Source organism: Vanellus vanellus (genome assembly GCF_965231255.1).
Source record: "Vanellus vanellus genome assembly, contig: HAP1_SCAFFOLD_1760, whole genome shotgun sequence".
NCBI lineage: Eukaryota > Metazoa > Chordata > Aves > Charadriiformes > Charadriidae > Vanellus > Vanellus vanellus.
In genome coordinates, this window is record NW_028128654.1 from 1 (window position 1) to 20552 (window position 20552).

A 20552-nucleotide genomic window follows, 5' to 3' on the forward strand; every position below is an offset into this window, starting at 1 on the left:
TGGGCCACCCCAAACTGGGAATGGGACACCCAAATTGGGACTGGGACACCCCAAACTGGGAGCGGGGGACTGCAAACTGGGAGGGGGGGGGGTTGAACTGGGAGCGGGACGCCCCAAACTGGAACCGGGAAACTCCAAACTGGGACCAGGACACCCCAAACTGGGACTGGGACACTCCAAACTGGGACCGAGGGACCCCAAACTGGGCCCGGGGGGGGATGAACTGGGATCAGAGGACCCCAAACTGGGACTGGGACACCCCAAACTGGGACTGGGACACCCCAAACTGGGACCGGGGGGCTGAACTGGGACCGGCCCCCCCCCAAACTGGGACCGAAACCCCCAAACTGGGAGCAGGGGGGGCACTTCCTCCTTCCCCCCCTCATACCGAAAGGGGAAAGGACTGGTGGGACCAGTGCCCCCCCCCGCCCCCCCACTGGGTCACCCCCCAAATATGGGTCACACCCCCCAAAAAATGTGGGTCACCCCCCAAAAAATGGGGTCAGACGCCCCCAAAAATGGGTCACCCCCCAAAAATGGGGTCAGACCCCCCAAAAAATGGGTCACCCCCCCAAAATGTGGGTCACCCCCCCAAAAATGGGGTCAGACCCCCCCCAAAAAATGGGTCACCCCCCAAAAACTGTGGGTCACCCCCCAAAAAAATGGGGTCAGACCCCCCCCAAAAAATGGGTCACCCCCCAAAACTGTGGGTCACCCCCCAAAAAATGGGGTCAGACCCCCCCCAAAAATGGGTCACCCCCCAAAAAATGTGGGTCACCCCCCAAAAAGTGGGTCAGACCCCCCAAAATGGGTCAGACCCCCAAAAACTGTGGGTCACCCCCCAAAAAGTGGGTCAGACCCCCCAAAATGGGTCAGACCCCCAAAAGTGGGTCACCCCCCCAAAAACTGTGGGTCACCCCCCAAAAAATGGGTCACACCCCCCAAAAAATGTGGGTCACCCCCCAAAAAATGGGGTCAGACCCCCCAAGAAATGGGGGTCAACCCCCAAAAAAATGTGGGTCACCCCCCAAAAAATGGGGTCAGACCCCCCAAAAAATGGGTCACCCCCCCAAAAATGTGGGTCACCCCCCAAAAAAATGGGGTCAGACCCCCCAAAAAATGGGTCACCCCCCCAAAAATGTGGGTCACCCCCCAAAAAGTGGGTCAGACCCCCAAAATGGGTCAGACCCCCAAAAGTGGGCCACCCCCCCAAAAACTGTGGGTCAGACCCCAAAAAATGTGGGTCACCCCCCAAAAAAGGAGTCACCCCCCCAAAAAACGGGTCAGACCCCCAAAAGTGGGTCACCCCCCCAAAAACTGTGGGTCACCCCCCAAAAGATGGGTCAGACCCCCAAAAATGGGTCAGATGCCCCCCAAAATGGGTCACCCCCCAAAAATGTGGGTCACCCCCCCAAAAAATGTGGGTCACCCCCCCAAAAATGGGTCAGACCCCCCAAAAAATCGGTCACACCCCCAAAAAAATGTGGGTCACCCCCCAAAAAAGGGGTCACCCCCCCCAAAAACGGGTCAGACCCCCAAAAATGTGGGTCACCCCCCCAAAAATGGGTCACGCCCCCCAAAAAAGGGGTCACGCCCCCCCCCCAAAGGGGTCACCCCCCAAAAATATGGGTCACACCCCCCCAAAAAATGGGTCAACCCCCCCAAAAAGGGGTCAACCCCCAAAATAAATGGGTCACCACCTCCCAGTTCGCCCCCCCAGTTCCCAGTTCGCCCCCCACATCTCCCAGTTCACACCCCCAGCTCCCAGTTCACCCCCCCCACCTCCCAGTTCACCCCCCACAGCTCCCAGTTCGCCCCCCCCAGTTCCCAGTTTGCCCCCCCACCTCCCAGTTCACCCCCCCAGCTCCCAGTTCACCCCCCACAGCTCCCAGTTCGCCCCCCCCAGTTCCCAGTTCCCACCCCCAGCTCCCAGTTTACCCTCTCCAGCTCCCAGTTCACCCCCCCCAGTTCCCAGTTCGCCCCCCCCACCTCCCAGTTCACCCCCACAGCTCCCAGTTTGCACCCCCCAGCTCCCAGTTTACCCTCTCCAGCTCCCAGTTCACCCCCCACAGCTCCCAGTTCGCCCCCCCCAGTTCCCAGTTCGCCCCCCCCACCTCCCAGTTCACCCCCCCCACCTCCCAGTTCACCCCCCCAGTTCCCAGTTTACCCTCTCCAGCTCCCAGTTCACCCCCCACAGCTCCCAGTTCACCCCCCCCAACCCCAGTTCGGCCGTGGGGCGGTGAGTGGGCGCAGTGGGTCTCGGGGGGCCGTGGGAGGGGGGGGGGATGTGTGGGGGGTGGGGTCAGGGTGACGCGGCTGTGGCGCGGGGTGACATCATCAGGCGCGGGGTGACATCATCAGGCGCGGGGTGACATCATCAGGCCGGCGGCGCGCGCCAACACAGCTGTGTCATGGCACAACACGGCACAACACATCACAACACATCACAACACACCACAACATGGCACAACACACCACAACACGGCACAACACAGCTCATATATGACATGTACGTGGTGTGACACAGCACAACACGGCACAACACGTCACAACACATCACAACACGGCACAACACGGCAAAAACATGGCACAACACAGCTCATATATGGCACGTACGTGGTGTGACACAGCACAACACATCACAACATGACACAACACAGCACAACACAGCTCATATATGACATGTACATGGTGTGACACATCACAACACGGCACAACACATCACAACACATCACAACACGGCACAACACGGCAAAAACACGGCACGACACATCACAACACGACACAACACATCACAACACGGCACAACACGGCACAACACAGCTCATATATGACATGTACGTGGTGTGACACAGCACAACACGGCACAACACATCACAACATGACACAACACGGCAAAAACACATCACAACACGGCAAAAACACAGCTCATATATGACATGTACATGGTGTGACACAGCACAACATATCACAACATGACACAACATATCACAACATGGCACAACACATCACAACACATCACAACATGGCAAAAACACGGCACAACACAGCTCATATATGACATGTACATGGTGTGACACAGCACAACATATCACAACATGGCACAACGCATCACAACATGGCACAACACATCACAACACATCACAACACGGCAAAAACACGGCACAACACAGCTCATATATGACATGTACATGGTGTGACACAGCACAACATATCACAACATGGCACAACGCATCACAACATGGCACAACACATCACAACATGACACAACGCATCACAACATGGCACAACACAGCTCATATATGACATGTACATGGCGTGACACAGCACAACATATCACAACATGACACAACACATCACAACATGGCACAACACAGCTCATATATGGCACGTACATGGTGTGACACAGCACAACACGGCACAACACATCACAACACATCACAACACATCACAACATGACACAACACATCACAACATGACACAACACGGCAAAAACACATCACAACACGGCACAACACAGCTCATATATGGCACGTACATGGTGTGACACAGCACAACACGGCACAACACATCACAACACATCACAACACATCACAACATGACACAACACATCACAACATGACACAACACGGCAAAAACACATCACAACACGGCACAACACAGCTCATATATGACATGTACATGGCATGACACAGCACAACACATCACAACATGACACAACACATCACAACATGACACAACACATCACAACACATCACAACACGGCAAAAACATGGCACAACACAGCTCATATATGGGACGTACGTGGTGTGACACAGCACAACACATCATGTCACGTGTGAGGCCTTCCCCTCCCCCCCTCCCCCTCCCCCCTCCCCCCCCCCTCCCCTCCCCCGCTGCGGCCACCGGCTGTGGGTCCAAAGGGACACATTGTGCAACGCGGGGGCGGGGGGGGGCGGCGATGGGGCAGTGGCGGTGACGGGGGGACAGTGGGGGCGATGAGGGGACAGCGGTGACAATGGGGCAGTGGTGACAATGGGGCAGTGGTGACAGTGAGGGGACAGTGGTGGTGATGGGACAGTGATGGTGACAATGGGACAGTGGTGGCAATGGGACAGTGGTGACAATGAGGGGACAGTGGTGGCAATGGGACAGTGGTGACAATGGGGCAGTGGTGGCAATGAGGGGACAGTGGTGGCAATGGGACAGCGGCGGTGACGAGGGGACAGTGGTGACAATGGGACAGTGGTGACAGTGAGGGGACAGTGGTGACAATGGGACAGTGGTGGCAATGAGGGGACAGTGGTGGTGACGAGGGGACAGTGGTGACAATGGGACAGTGGTGACGATGGGACAGTGATGACAATGGGGCAGTGGTGACAATGAGGGGACAGTGGTGGTGGCAATGGGACAGTGATGGTGACAATGGGGCAGTGGTGGTGATGGGACAGTGGTGACAGTGAGGGGACAGTGGTGGCAATGGGACAGTGGTGACAATGGGGCAGTGGTGGCAATGGGACAGTGGTGACAGTGAGGGGACAGTGGTGACAATGGGGCAGTGGTGGTGATGGGACAGTGGTGGCGATGGGACAGTGGTGGCGATGAGGGGACAGTGGTGGCAATGGGACAGCGGCGGTGACGAGGGGACAGTGGTGGTGGCAATGGGACAGTGGTGACAATGGGACAGTGGTGGTGGTGATGGGACAGTGGTGGCAATGGGGCAGTGGTGACAATGGGGCAGTGGTGACAATGGGGCAGTGGTGACAGTGAGGGGACAGTGGTGGCGATGGGACAGTGGTGGCGATGGGACAGTGGTGACAATGGGACAGTGGTGGTGGTGATGGGACAGCGGCGGTGATGAGGGGACAGTGGTGATGACAATGGGACAGTGATGGTGACAATGGGACAGTGGTGATGAGGGGACAGTGGTGACAATGGGATAGTGGTGGCGATGGGGCAGTGGTGGCAATGAGGGGACAGTGGTGGTGACAATGGGACAGTGGTGGCGATGGGACAGTGGTGACAATGGGGCAGTGGTGGCGATGAGGGGACAGTGGTGACAGTGAGGGGACAGTGGTGGCAATGGGACAGTGGTGACAATGGGGCAGTGGTGACAATGGGACAGTGGTGACAATGAGGGGACAGTGGCGGTGACGAGGGGACAGCAGTGGTGACGAGGGGACAGTGGTGGCAATGGGGCAGTGGTGACAATGAGGGGACAGTGATGGTGACAATGGGACAGTGGTGGTGACGATGGGACAGTGGTGACAATGGGGCAGTGGTGGCGATGGGACAGTGGTGACAGTGAGGGGACAGTGGTGACAATGGGGCAGTGGTGACGATGGGACAGTGGTGGTGGCAATGGGGCAGTGGTGGCAATGAGGGGACAGTGGTGGTGACGAGGGGACAGTGGTGACAATGGGACAGTGGTGACGATGGGACAGTGATGACAATGGGGCAGTGGTGACAATGAGGGGACAGTGGTGGTGGCAATGGGACAGTGATGGTGACAATGGGGCAGTGGTGGTGATGAGGGGACAGTGGTGACAGTGAGGGGACAGTGGCGGTGACAATGGGACATTGGTGGCGATGGGACAGTGGTGACAATGGGGCAGTGGTGGCGATGGGACAGTGGTGACAATGGGACAGTGGTGACAACGGGACATTGGTGGCGATGGGACAGTGGTGGCAAAGAGGGGACAGTGGTGACAGTGAGGGGACAGTGGTGGCAATGGGACAGCGGTGGCAATGGGGCAGTGGTGACAATGGGGCAGTGGTGGCGATGGGACAGTGGTGACAGTGAGGGGACAGTGGTGACAGTGAGGGGACAGCGGTGGCAATGGGACAGTGGTGGTGGCAATGGGACAGTGATGGTGACAATGGGGCAGTGGTGGCAATGGGACAGTGGTGACAGTGAGGGGACAGCGGCGGTGACGAGGGGACGAGTGCCACCCCAGGGGAAGGGCCACCCACCGGCGGGGCGGCCGAGGGCAGCGTCCCCTTTTGTGTCCCGTGTGTGTGTCCATGTGTCCGTGTGTCCCCCCCCTCCCCCTCCCCCCCTCCCCCCCTCCCCGGCCGCGGCAACGGCCCATCGGGGACACACGTGGCACCGCCGCGCCCCGTCCCCGAGGTCACCCACCCTCCGGCGGCCCCGGTCACACCGCGGTGTGGGCGGACTGTGCCCCCAACCCAGCGCGGCACCCGCAGCCATGGAGCCGGTGGGGACCGTCACCGTCGCCCTCCTGCTGCTGCTGGTGGCCGCGGTGGCCGCGGCGCTGGCGGAGCGGCGGCGGAAGGAATGGCGTCACCGGAATTATCCGCCGGGGCCACCGGCGCTGCCGGTCATCGGCAACCTGCTGCAGGTCCGGGCGGCCAACACCTGCGCCGCCTTCCGCAAGGTGAGGGGGGGACGGCGCGGCGGCGGGGACCCACAAACCCCGGTGCGGTGGTGCCAAAATCCCTGGGGATATGGTGCTGAGACCCCCGGGGGGCCCAAACCCCGGTGTGACGGTGCCAAACCCCCCGGTGTGATGGTGCCAAAACCCCCGGCGATACGGTGCCGAGACCACCAGGGTGCCAAAAGCCCGGTGTGATGGTGCCAAAACCCCCGGCGATACGGTGCCGAGACCCCCGGGGGGACAAAAGCCCGGTGTGACGGTGCCAAACCCCCAGGGATACGGTGCCAAATCCCCCGGGGATACGGTGCTGAGACCACCAGGGTGCCAAAACCCCAGTACGGTGGTGCCAAAATCCCCAGGGATACGGTGCTGAGACCACCGGGGGGACAAAACCTCCCGGTACGGTGGTGCCGAGACGCTCGGGGTGCCAAAACCCCGGTGTGACGGTGCCAAAACCCCCAGGGATATGGTGCCGAGACCACCGGGGTGCCAAAAGCCCGGTGTGGTGGTGCCAAAACCCCCGGGGATACGGTGCCAAGACCATCAGGTTGCCAAAAGCCCAGTACGGTGGTGCCAAAATCCCAGTATGGTGGTGCCAAACCCCCGGTACAGTGGTGCCAAACCCCCCGGTGTGACGGTGCCAAAACCCCCGGGGATACGGTGCCGAGACCCCCAGGGGGACAAAACCCCCCGGTACGGTGGTGCCGAGACCCCCGGGGTGCCCAAACCCCGGTGTGACAGTGCCAAACCCCCCGTGCAATGGTGCCGAGACCTCCGGGGCTACGGTGCTGAGCACCCTGGATGCCAAAACCCCCGGGGTGCCCATGCCGAGACCATCAGGGTCCCGGTGCCAAAATCCCCGGGGTGCCAAGAACTCCGGGGTGCCAATGCCAAAATCCCCAGGGTGCCATTGCCAAAATCCTGGGGTGCCATTGCCAAATTCCCCTGGGTGCCAATACCAAAATCCCGGGGTGCTGGTGCCAAAATCCCACCGAATGCCAATGCTGAGATCCCCGGGGTGCCGATACCAAAATCCCCGGGGTGCCAAAATCCCCGCGGTGCCATTGCCAAAATCCCGGGGGGCCGACGCCGAGACCCCCGGGGTGCCGATACTGTCCACCCGGGATGCCCAAATCCCCGGGGTGCCAACGCCAAGACCCCCCCGAATGCCAATGCTGAGACCCCCGGGGTGCCAAAAACCCCGGGGTGCCATTGCCAAAATCCGTGGGGTGCCATTGCCAAAATGCCCGGAGTGCCGATGGCAAAATCCCGGGGCGCCAAATACCCTGCAGTGCCATTGCCCAAATCCCGGGGGGCCGACGCCGAGACCCCCGGGGTGCCGATACCGACCACCCGGGATGCCAAAATCCCCGGGGTGCCGATACCAAAATCCCTGCGGTGCCATTGCCCAAATCCCGGGGGGCTGACGCCGAGACCCCCGGGGTGCCGATACCATCCACCCAGGATGCCCAAATCCCGGGGTGCCATTGCCCAAATCCCGGGGTGCCAACGCCGAGACCCCCGGGGTGCCGATACCGTCCACCCGGGATGCCCAAATCCCCGGGGTGCCCAAATCCCCGCGGTGCCAATACCAAAATCCCCGGGGTGCTGATGCCAAAATCTGTGGGGTGCCATTGCCCAAATCCCGGGGGGCCGACGCCGCGAGCCGCAGGGTGCCAATTCCGACCGCCTGGGATGCCCAAATCCCGGGGTGCCATTGCCCAAATCCCGGGGGGCCGACGGCAAAGCCCGCGGGAGGCGGCGGGAGGTGTACGTGTGCGTTCGTCGCTCTGTGCCGCAGCTGAGCGAGAGGTACGGCCCCGTCTTCTCCCTCCGCTTCGGCGCCGAGCGGGTGGTGGTGGTCTTCGGCTACGAACTGGTGCGGGAGGTGCTGGTGACCCGCGGGGAGGAGTTCACCGACCGGGGCCGGTTCCCGCTGCTGGAGAAGAGCAACAAAGATTTGGGCATCTTCATGAGCAACGGGGAGATGTGGCTGCAGACGCGGCGCTTCACCCTCAGCACGCTGCGGGATTTCGGCATGGGCAAGAGGAGGGTGGAGGAGCAGATCCAGGAGGAGACGGCGCTGCTGCTGGAGGAGTTGGCGCGGACCAAAGGTGGGCGGTGGGACCGCGGTGGGACTTGAGATGGGACCGTGGTGGGACCGCGGTTGGATCGTGGTGGGATGACGGTGGGACTGAGATGGGACCGTGGTGGGACTGAGATGGGACTGTGGTGGGACCACGGTTGGATCGTGGTGGGACCACAGTTGGATTGTGGTGGGACCACAGTTGGATTGTGGTGGGACCGTGGTGGGACCATGGTGGGACTGAGATGGGACCGTGGTGGGATGACGGTGGGACTGAGATGGGACCGTGGTGGGACTGTGGTTGGATTGTGGTGGGACCGCAGTGGGACTGAGATGGGACTGTGGTGGGACCACAGTTGGATCGCGGTGGGATGATGGTGTGACTGAGATGGGACCGTGGTGGGACTGAGATGGGACTGTGGTGGGACCACGGTTGGATTGTGGTGGGACCATGGTGGGATGACGGTGGGACTGAGATGGGATTGTGGTGGGACCGCGGTTGGATCGTGGTGGGATGACGGTGGGACTGAGATGGGACCGTGGTGGGACCGCGGTTGGATCGTGGTGGGATAACGGTGGGATTGAGATGGGACCACAGTTGGACTGTGGTTGGATCACAGTGGGACTGTGGTGGGACTGAGATGGGACCATGGTTGGAGCATGGTGGGACCATAGTGGGATTGAGACGGGACTGTGGTGGGACCGCGGTTGGATTGTGGTGGGACCGCGGTTGGATTTTGGTGGGACTATGGTTGGATTGTGGTGGGACCGTGGTGGGATCATGGTTGAACTGTGGTGGGACCGTGGTGGGACCACATTAGGACCATGGTGGGATTGGGATGGGACCAGGGTGGGACCGCGGTTGGATTGTGGTGGGACTGAGATGGGACTGTGGTTGGATGATGGTGGGACTGAGATGGGACTGTGGTGGGACTGAGATGGGACCGTGGTTGGAGCATGGTGGGACCATGGTGGGACCATGGTGGGACCATAGTGGGACCGCGGTTGGATTGTGATGGGATCGTGGTTGGATTGTGGTGGGACTGAGATGGGACTGCGGTTGGATGACGGGTGGGACTGAGATGGGACCGTGGTGGGACTGTGGTAGGACTGAGATGGGACCATGGTTGGAGCATGGTGGGACCATAGTGGGATTGAGATGGGACCGTGGTGGGACCGCGGTTGGATTTTGGTGGGACCGCGGTTGGATTTTGGTGGGACTGCGGTTGGATTTTGGTGGGACCGTGGTGGGACCACAGTGGGGCCGTGGTGGGCCCGACCGCGGTCACCCCCCGCCCCCCCCCGGTGCAGGACAGCCCTTCGACCCCGCCGTGCTGCTGAGCGCGGCCGTGGGCAACGCCATCTGCCGCATCCTCTTCGGCCAACGCTTCGGCTACGATGACGAGGAGTACGGGCGCGTCCTGCGGCGCATGGCCGACACCTTCCGCCTGGAGAGCTCCGTCGCCGGGCAGGTGAGGGGGGGGACACGTCACCTCACCGCCCCCGGGGCCCCGTACTGGCGCTGTGCCACCTCGCCGGCGCCGTGTCACCTCTCCGGCATTGTGTCACCTCTCTGGTATTGGTGCCATCTCACCACCACCGTGTCACCTCCCCGGCACTGTCCCACCACACTGGCACCGTGTCACCTCTCTGGTATTGGTGCCACCTGACCAGAACCACGTCACCTCTCCGGCATTGTGTCACCTCTCCGGCATTGGTGCCATCTCACCACCACTGTGTCACCTCCCCGGCACTGTGCCACCACACCGGCACCATGTCACCTCTCCGGCACCTTTGCCACCTCTTGGGCACTGTCCCACCTCGCTGGCACCGTGTCACCTCTCCGGTATTGGTGCCATCTCACCGGCATCGTGTCACCTCTTGGGCACTGTCCCACCTCACCGGCATCAATGCCACCTCTCCAGCACCATGCCACCTCGCTGGCGCCGTGTCACCTCACCAGCATTGATGCCACCTCTCCGGCATTGATGCCATCTCACCACCACTGTGTCACCTCTCCGGCACTGTGCCACCACACTGGCGCCGTGTCACCTCTCCGGCATCGATGTCACCTCTCTGGCATTGATGCCATCTCACCACCACTGTGTCACCTCTCCGGCACTGTGCCACCACACGGGCACCATGTCACCTCTCCGGCACCTTTGCCACCGCTTGGGCACTGTCCCACCTCGCTGGCACCGTGTCACCTCTCCAGTATTGATGCCATCTCACCGGCATCGTGTCACCTCTCCAGCACCGTGCCACCTCTTGGGCTCTGTGTCACCTCTCCAGCATTGATGCCACCTCCCCAGCACTGTGCCACCACACCGGCATCGATGTCACCTCTCTGGTATTGGTGCCATCTCACCGGCATCGTGTCACCTCTCCGGCACGGTGCCACCTGACCAGAACCATGTCACCTCTCGGGCACTGTCCCACCTCACCGGCATCAATGCCACCTCTCCGGCACCGTGCCACCTTGCTGGCGCCATGTCACCTCTCCAGCATCGATGTCACCTCTCTGGTATTGGTGCCATCTCACCACCACTGTGTCACCTCTCCGGCACCTTTGCCACCTCTTGGGCTCTGTGTCACCTCACCGGCATTGATGCCATCTCACCACCACTGTGTCACCTCTCCGGCACTGTGCCACCACACCGGCACTGTGTCACCTCTCCGGCACTGTGCCACCACACTGGCACCGTGTCACCTCTCTGGTATTGGTGCCATCTCACCGGCATCGTGTCACCTCTCCAGCACGGTGCCACCTGACCAGAACCACGTCACCTCTTGGGCACTGTCCCACCTCACCGGCATCAATGCCACCTCTCCGGCACCGTGCCACCTCGCTGGCGCCGTGTCACCTCTCTGGCATTGATGCCATCTCACCACCACTGTGCCACCTCTCTGGCACCGTGTCACCTCTCCGGCATTGATGCCACCTCACCGGCGTTGTGCCACCTCACTGGCACCGTGCCACCTCTTGGGCTGTGTGTCACCTCTCCGGCATTGATGCCACCTCTCCGTCACTGCGTCCCCTCTCCGTCACTGATGCCACCTCTCGGTCACCGCGTCCCCTCTCGGTCACCGCGTCCCCTCACCGTGGGGGTGCCGCCCGGCTCTCTCCCTCCCGGCAGCTCTACAACATCCTGCCCGGCGTCATGGACCTCCTGCCCGGTCCCCACCAGACCTTCTTCCAGAACAACGCCTTCATCGTGGACTTCCTGGCGCGGAAGGTGGAGGAGCACGAGGCCACCCTGGAGCTGGAGGAGCCCCGCGACTTCGTGGACGCTTTCCTCCGCAGGATGGAGCAGGTTGGGGGGCGCCGGGACCCCCGGCACCATCTGGGGGGACGTGGGGTGGGGTTGGGGGGCGCCAGGACCCCCAGCATCATCTGGGGGGACGTGGGGGGAACGGGAGCTTGGGCATCATCTTGGGGGGCCACCAGGTGCCATCTTGGGGGGGATGTGGGGCGCAATGGGGACAGAACCCCCGGCACCATCTGGGGGGATGTGGGGTGGAAAGGGACAGGACCCCCGGCACCATCTGGGGGGACGTGGGGTGGGGTTGGGGGGCGCCGGGACCCCCAGCATCATCTGGGGGGACGTGGGGGGAACGGGAGCTTGAGCATCATCTTGGAGGGCCACCAGGTGCCATCCCGGGGGGGATGTGGGGCGCAATGGGGACGGGACCCCCGGCACCATCTGGGGGGATGTGGGGTGGAAAGGGACAGGACCCCCGGCACCATCTGGGGGGACGTGGGGTGGGGTTGGGGGGCGCCGGGACCCCCGGCATCATCTGGGGGGACGTGGGGGGAACGGGAGCTTGGGCATCATCTTGGAGGGCCACCAGGTGCCATCCCGGGGGGGATGTGGGGCGCAATGGGGACGGGACCCCCGGCACCATCTGGGGGGACATGGGGTGGGGTTGGGGGGCGCCGGGACCCCCAGCATCATCTGGGGGGACGTGGGGGGAACGGGAGCTTGGGCATCATCTTGGGGGGCCACCAGGTGCCATCCCGGGGGGGATGTGGGGCGCAATGGGGACGGGACCCCCGGCACCATCTGGGGGGACATGGGGTGGGGTTGGGGGGCGCCGGGACCCCCGGCACCATCTGGGGGGACATGGGGTGGGGTTGGGGGGCGCCGGGACCCCCAGCACCATCTGGGGGGACGTGGGGGGAACGGGAGCTTGGGCATCATCTTGGGGGGCCACCAGGTGCCATCACAGGGGGGATGTGGGGCGCAATGGGGACGGGACCCCCGGCACCATCTTGAGGGACACTGGGTGCCACCCTGGGGGGACACAGGACCCTCAGCGCCATCTTGAGGGGACACAAGTGCCACCCTGGGGGGACACAGGACCCTCAGCGCCATCTTGAGGGGACACAAGTGCCACCATGGGGGCCATGAGACCCCCAGCACCATCTTGGGGGACACTGGGTGCCACCATGGGGGGACACGGGACCCCCAGCACCATCTTTGGGGACATGAATGCCACCATGGGGGGACACAGGACCCCCAGCACCATCTTGGGGGACACTGGGTGCCACCATGGGGGGACACAAGTGCCACCAGCACCATCTTGAGGGGACACGAGTGCCACCATGGGGGGACACAGGACCCCCAGCACCATCTTTGGGGACATGAATGCCACCATGGGGGGACACGAGTGCCACCATGGGGGGACACAGGACCCCCAGCACCATCTTGGGGGACACTGGGTGCCACCATGGGGGGACACGAGTGCCACCATGGGGGACACAGGACCCCCAGCACCATCTTGAGGGGACACAAGTGCCACCCTGGGGGGCCACGAGACCCCCAGCACCACCGCGGTGGACACGCCGGGTGCCGGGAAAACCTTTGGTGGCCACCAGGTGGACTTTGGTGGCCCGCCTCCCTCCCTTGACTGCCGCAGGGTGACGAGGGGTGGGAGTGGTGGGGATGGGGACAGCTTTGGGGACCTCCGCCCTCTCCCTCGTCCCGTCCCGTCAGGAGAAGGGGACGGCGGGGACGGCGTTCCGCCGGGACAACCTTCACCCCACCGTCTTCGACCTCTTCATCGCCGGCACCGAGAGCACCGCCATCACCCTCCGCTACTGCCTCCTGCTGCTGCTGCAGCACCCCGAGGTGGCAGGTGGGGACGGGGAAGGAAGGGGGGGAGGTCCCCCGTGGTGGGACGCGGCCTTGACCTGTCCCCGTGTGTGTCCCCCCCCGTCCCCCCCCCCAGGGAAGGTGGCGGAGGAGGTGGAGCGGGTGGTGGGGCCGGAGCGGGCGCCGGCGCTGGGGGACCGGGGGGCCATGGCCTACACCGAGGCCGTCCTCCACGAGGCCCAGCGGCACCTGGACCTGGTCCCCCTGGGCTTCATCCGGACGGTGAGGAGGGACACCCCCCTGGGGGGCTTCACCCTCCCCAAGGTTCGTTAAGCGCTCCGGGGTAATTAAGAGGGCGGGGGGGGGGAGGGAGGGGAAGAGGTTCGGGCCCTCCCCTGGGGGTGGGGGGTCAGTCTCGTTCATCAATCGTTGATTGATTGGTGGTCAACCTACGTGGGGGGTCCTCACCCCACCAAAGGTTCGGCAGCCTCGTTAGGCGCTCTTAATTAATTACTGATCATTACGGATGAGGAATCCCTTCATCCTCCCCAAAGTTCATTAGCGGCTCCTAATTAACCACCAATCGGCACCAGTCTCCTTAATCAATCGTTGATTGATTGGTGGTCAACCTACGTGGTGGGTCCTCACCCCACCAAAGGTTCGGCAGCCTCGTTAGGCGCTCTTAATTAATTACTGGTCATTACGGATGAGGAATCCCTTCATCCTCCCCAAAGTTCATTAGTGGCTCTTAATTAACCACCGATTGGCACCAGCCTCCTTAATCAATCACTGATTGATTGTCCATCAACCTACGTGGTGGGTCCTCACCCCAACAAAGGTTCGGCAGCCTCGTTAGGCGCTCTTAATTAATTACTGATCATTACGGATGAGGAATCCCTTCATCCTCCCCAAAGTTCATTAGTGGCTCCTAATTAACCACCGATTGGCACCAGTCTCCTTAATCAATCGTTGATTGATTGGTGGTCAACCTCCGTGGTGGGTCCTCACCCCACCAAAGGTTCGGCAGCCTCGTTAGGTGCTCTTAATTAATTACTGATTATCATAGAGGAGGAATCCCTTCATCCTCCCCAAAGTTCATTAGTGGCTCCTAATTAACCACCAATCGGCACCAGCCTCCTTAATCAATCGTTGATTGATTGGTGGGGTGAGGACCCACCATATAGGTTGACCACCAAAGGTTCGGCAGCCTCGTTAGCCACTCTTAATTAATTACTGATCATCACAGATGAGGAATCCCTTCATCCTCCCCAAAGTTCATTAGCAGCTCCTAATTAACCACCGATTGGCACCAGTCTCCTTAATCAATCATTGATTGATTGTCCATCAACCTACGTGGTGGGTCCTCACCCCACCAAAGGTTCGGCAGCCTCGTTAGGCGCTCTTAATTAATTACTGATCATCACAGAGGAGGAATTGCTTCATCCTCCCCAAAGTTCATTAGTGGCTCTTAATTAACCACCGATTGTCACCAGCCTCCTTAATCAATCGTTGATTGATTGGTGGTCAACCTACGTGGTGGGCCCTCACCCTCCCCAAGGTTCTGCAGCCTCGTTAGGAGCTCTTAATTAATTACTGGTCATTACAGATGAGGAATCCCTTCATCCTCCCCAAAGTTCATTAGTGGCTCTTAATTAACCACCGATCGTCACCAGTCTCCTTAATCAATCGTTGATTGATTGGTGGGGTGAGGACCCACCACATAGGTTGACCACCAAAGGTTCGGCAGCCTCGTTAGCCACTCTTAATTAATTACTGATTATCACAGAGGAGGAATCCCTTCATCCTCCCCAAAGTTCATTAGTGGCTCCTAATTAACCAGCAATCGGCACCAGTCTCCTTAATCAATCGTTGATTGATTGGTGGTCAACCTCCGTGGTGGGTCCTCACCCCACCAAAGGTTCGGCAGCCTCGTTAGGGGCTCTTAATTAATTACTGATCATCACAGAGGAGGAATTGCTTCGTCCTCCCCAAAGTTCATTAGTGGCTCCTCATTAACCACCGATCGGCACCAGTCTCCTTAATCAATCGTTGATTGATTGGTGGTCAACCTACGTGGGGGGTCCTCAACCTCCCCAAGGTTTGGCAGCCTCGTTAGGGGCTCCTAATTAATTACTGGTCATTACGGATGAGGAATCCCTTCATCCTCCCCAAAGTTCATTAGCAGCTCCTAATTAACCACCAATTGGCACCAGCCTCCTTAATCAATCATTGATTGATTGTCCATCAACCTACGTGGTGGGTCCTCACCCCAACAAAGGTTCGGCAGCCTCGTTAGGCGCTCTTAATTAATTACTGATCATCACAGAGGAGGAATTGCTTCATCCTCCCCAAAGTTCATTAGTGGCTCCTCATTAACCACCGATCAGCACCAGCCTCCTTAATCAATCGTTGATTGATTGATGGTCAACCTACGTGGTGGGCCCTCAACCTCCCCAAGGTTTGGCAGCCTCGTTAGGCGCTCTTAATTAATTACTGATCATAACGGATGAGGAATCCCTTCATCCTCCCCAAAGTTCATTAGTGGCTCCTAATTAACCACCGATCGGCACCAGCCTCCTTAATCAATCGTTGATTGATTGGTGGGGTGAGGATCCACCACATAGGTTGACCAACAAAGGTTCAGCAGCCTCGTTAGGCGCTCTTAATTAATTACTGATCATCACAGAGGAGGAATCCCTTCATCCTCCCCAAAGTTCATTAGTGGCTCCTCATTAACCACCGATTGGCACCAGCCTCCTTAATCAATCGTTGATTGATTGTCCGTCAACCTACGTGGTGGGCCCTCACCCCACCAAAGGTTCGGCAGCCTCGTTAGGGGCTCTTAATTAATTACTGATCATCACAGAGGAGGAATCCCTTCATCCTCCCCAAAGTTCATTAGTGGCTCCTCATTAACCACCGATCGGCACCAGCCTCCTTAATCAATCGTTGATTGATTGTCCGTCAACCTACGTGGTGCGTCCTCACCCCACCAAAGGTTCTGCAGCCTCGTTAGGGGCTCTTAATTAATTACTGATCATCACAGAGGAGGAATTGCTTCATCCTCCCCAAAGTTCATTAGTGGCTCCTCATTAACCACCGATCAGCACCAGCCTCCTTAATCAATCATTGATTGATTGTCCATCAACCTACGTGGTGGGTCCTCACCCCACCAAAGGTTCTGCAGCCTCGTTAGGTGCTCTTAATTAATTACTGATCATTACGGATGAGGAATCCCTTCATCCTCCCCAAAGTTCATTAGTGGCTCTTAATTAACCACCGATTGTCACCAGCCTCCTTAATCAATCATTGATTGATTGTCCATCAACCTATGTGGTGGGTCCTCACCCCAACAAAGGTTCGGCAGCCTCGTTAGGGGCTCTTAATTAATTACTGATCGTCACAGATGAGGAATCCCTTCATCCTCCCTAAAGTTCATTAGCGGCTCCTAATTAACCACCGATCGGCACCAGTCTCCTTAATCAATCGTTGATTGATTGGTGGGGTGAGGACCCACCACATAGGTTGACCAACAAAGGTTCAGCAGCCTCGTTAGGCGCTCTTAATTAATTACTGGTCATTACGGATGAGGAATCCCTTCATCCTCCCCAAAGTTCATTAGCGGCTCCTAATTAACCACCAATCGGCACCAGTCTCCTTAATCAATCGTTGATTGATTGGTGGTCAACCTCCGTGGTGGGTCCTCACCCCACCAAAGGTTCGGCAGCCTCGTTAGGGGCTCTTAATTAATTACTGATCATCACAGAGGAGGAATCCCTTCATCCTCCCCAAAGTTCATTAGTGGCTCCTCATTAACCACCAATCGGCACCAGCCTCCTTAATCAATCGTTGATTGATTGTCCGTCAACCTACGTGGTGCGTCCTCACCCCACCAAAGGTTCTGCAGCCTCGTTAGGGGCTCTTAATTAATTACTGATCATCACAGAGGAGGAATTGCTTCATCCTCCCCAAAGTTCATTAGTGGCTCCTCATTAACCACCGATCAGCACCAGCCTCCTTAATCAATCGTTGATTGATTGGTGGTCAACCTACGTGGTGGGTCCTCACCCCACCAAAGGTTCTGCAGCCTCGTTAGGTGCTCTTAATTAATTACTGATCATTACGGATGAGGAATCCCTTCATCCTCCCCAAAGTTCATTAGTGGCTCTTAATTAACCACCGATTGTCACCAGCCTCCTTAATCAATCATTGATTGATTGTCCATCAACCTATGTGGTGGGTCCTCACCCCAACAAAGGTTCGGCAGCCTCGTTAGGGGCTCTTAATTAATTACTGATCGTCACAGATGAGGAATCCCTTCATCCTCCCTAAAGTTCATTAGCGGCTCCTAATTAACCACCGATCGGCACCAGTCTCCTTAATCAATCGTTGATTGATTGGTGGGGTGAGGACCCACCACATAGGTTGACCAACAAAGGTTCAGCAGCCTCGTTAGGCGCTCTTAATTAATTACTGGTCATTACGGATGAGGAATCCCTTCATCCTCCCCAAAGTTCATTAGCGGCTCCTAATTAACCACCAATCGGCACCAGTCTCCTTAATCAATCGTTGATTGATTGGTGGTCAACCTCCGTGGTGGGTCCTCACCCCACCAAAGGTTCGGCAGCCTCGTTAGGCGCTCTTAATTAATTACTGATCATCACAGAGGAGGAATTGCTTCATCCTCCCCAAAGTTCATTAGTGGCTCCTCATTAACCACCGATCAGCACCAGCCTCCTTAATCAATCGTTGATTGATTGGTGGTCAACCTACATGGTGGGCCCTCACCCCACCAAAGGTTCGGCAGCCTCGTTAGGGGCTCTTAATTAATTACTGATCATCACAGAGGAGGAATTGCTTCATCCTCCCCAAAGTTCATTAGTGGCTCCTAATTAACCACCGATCAGCACCAGTCTCCTTAATCAATCGTTGATTGATTGGTGGGGTGAGGACCCACCACATAGGTTGACCACCAAAGGTAGGCAGCCTCGTTAGCTGCTCTTAATTAATTACTGATCGCCACAGAGGAGGAATCCCTTCATCCTCCCCAAAGTTCATTAGTGGCTCCTAATTAACCACCGATCAGCACCAGCCTCCTTAATCAATCATTGATTGATTGGTGGTCAACCTACGTGGTGGGCCCTCACCCTCCCCAAGGTTCGGCAGCCTCGTTAGGCGCTCTTTAATTATTGATCCGTGTGGATGAGGAATTGATTACCGATCGCCCAACGCACTCCATCGTTAATTATTGATTGCACCACACGCTTAATCACTGATTATTGATCACCTGACGTGCTTCACCATCAATTATTGATTACACCACACGCTTAATCACTGATTATTGATCACCTGATGTGCTTCACCATCCATTATTGATTACACCACATGCTTAATCACTGATTATTGATCACCTGATGTGCTTCACCATCCATTATTGATTACACCACACGCTTAATCACTGATTATTGATCACCTGATGTGCTTCACCATCCATTATTGATTGCACCACACACTTAATCATCCATTATTGATCACCTGACGTGCTTCACCATCCATTATTGATTACACCACACACTTAATCATTGATTATTGATCACCTGACGTGCTTCACCATCCATTATTGATTACACCACACACTTAATCACTGATTATTGATCACCTGGCGTGCTTCACCATCAATTATTGATTACACCACACGCTTAATCACTGATTATTGATCACCTGATGTGCTTCACCATCCATTATTGATTACACCACACGCTTAATCACTGATTATTGATCACCTGATGTGCTTCACCATCCATTATTGATTGCACCACACACTTAATCATCCATTATTGATCACCTGACGTGCTTCACCATCCATTATTGATTGCACCACACCCTCAATCATCCATTATTGATCACCTGGCATGCTTCACCATCCATTATTGATTACACCACACCCTCAATCATCGATTATTGATCACCTGACGTGCTTCACCATCCATTATTGATTACGCCACACCCTCAATCATCGATTATTGATCACCTGACATGCTTCACCATCCATTATTGATTGCACCACACACTTAATCACTGATTATTGATCACCTGACACGCTTCACCATCGATTGATTGCACCATGTGCTTAATCATTGATTACCCGACGGTTAATCAACCCCCCGACCGTTACTCAGCCATTCCCCCCCTGGGTGGGGAGTTGGGGGGGGGGGTGTCACCCCCAGTCTCCCCCTCCCCGTGTGTGCCCCCCCCCCCCTCCTTCCCCCTCCCCCCCCAGGGCTGCACCATCTACCCCGTGCTGAGCTCGGCCCTGCGCGACCCCCGCTACTTCCGAAACCCCGACGCCTTCGACCCCACGCACTTTTTGGATGAAAAAGGGGCTTTCAAGAAGAACGAAGCCTTCATCCCCTTCGCCGCCGGTGGGTGACACCCCGGGGGGAGGGGGGGGGGAACGAGACGGACACAAAGACACCCCCACCCCCCCCCAAAAGAGGGGGATATCGATTCCATCCCCCGTGACCCCCCTCCTTATCCCCCCCCCCCCCCCCCCTTTCTCCTGGCAGGGAAGCGCATGTGCGTGGGGGAGAGTTTGGCGCGGGCGCAGCTCTTCCTCTTCCTCACCGCCATCCTGCAGCGCTTCCGCCTCCGCCGCCCCCCCGGCGGCCCCCCCCTCGACCTGCGCCCCGAAGTCAGCGGCGTCATGAACATCCCCCGCCCCTTCCAGATCTGCTTCCTCCCCCGCTGACACCCCCCCACCCCCCCCCCCCCAAAAAAGATGACATATGGCACCCCCCACCCCCAATGCATCACACCCCCACCCCCCCCCACAACACGACATTAATTACCCCCCACCAAACCTGCATTAATTACCCCCAACGCACACCAATCCCCCCCCAAAAGCTGCACCAAACCCCAAAATCTGCATTAATTACTCCTAAAAATGCATTAATTACCCCCAAACCTCCATTA

The 20552-nt window shown here is 58.3% G+C and overlaps 1 protein-coding gene across 1 annotated transcript; it reads left to right on the forward strand.

The window, feature by feature from the left end:
- Window positions 1–6209: 6209 nt before the first annotated feature.
- LOC309684117 (cytochrome P450 2C16-like) lies at window positions 6210–20328 on the forward strand (the record flags this gene model as incomplete). Its single annotated transcript, XM_082500074.1, has 8 exons — window positions 6210–6398; window positions 8200–8512; window positions 9796–9956; window positions 11622–11798; window positions 13482–13623; window positions 13717–13904; window positions 19861–20002; window positions 20147–20328. 8 exons carry the CDS (start codon window positions 6210–6212, stop codon window positions 20326–20328), a joined length of 1494 nt encoding a protein of 497 aa, XP_082356200.1.
- Window positions 20329–20552: the final 224 nt, after the last annotated feature.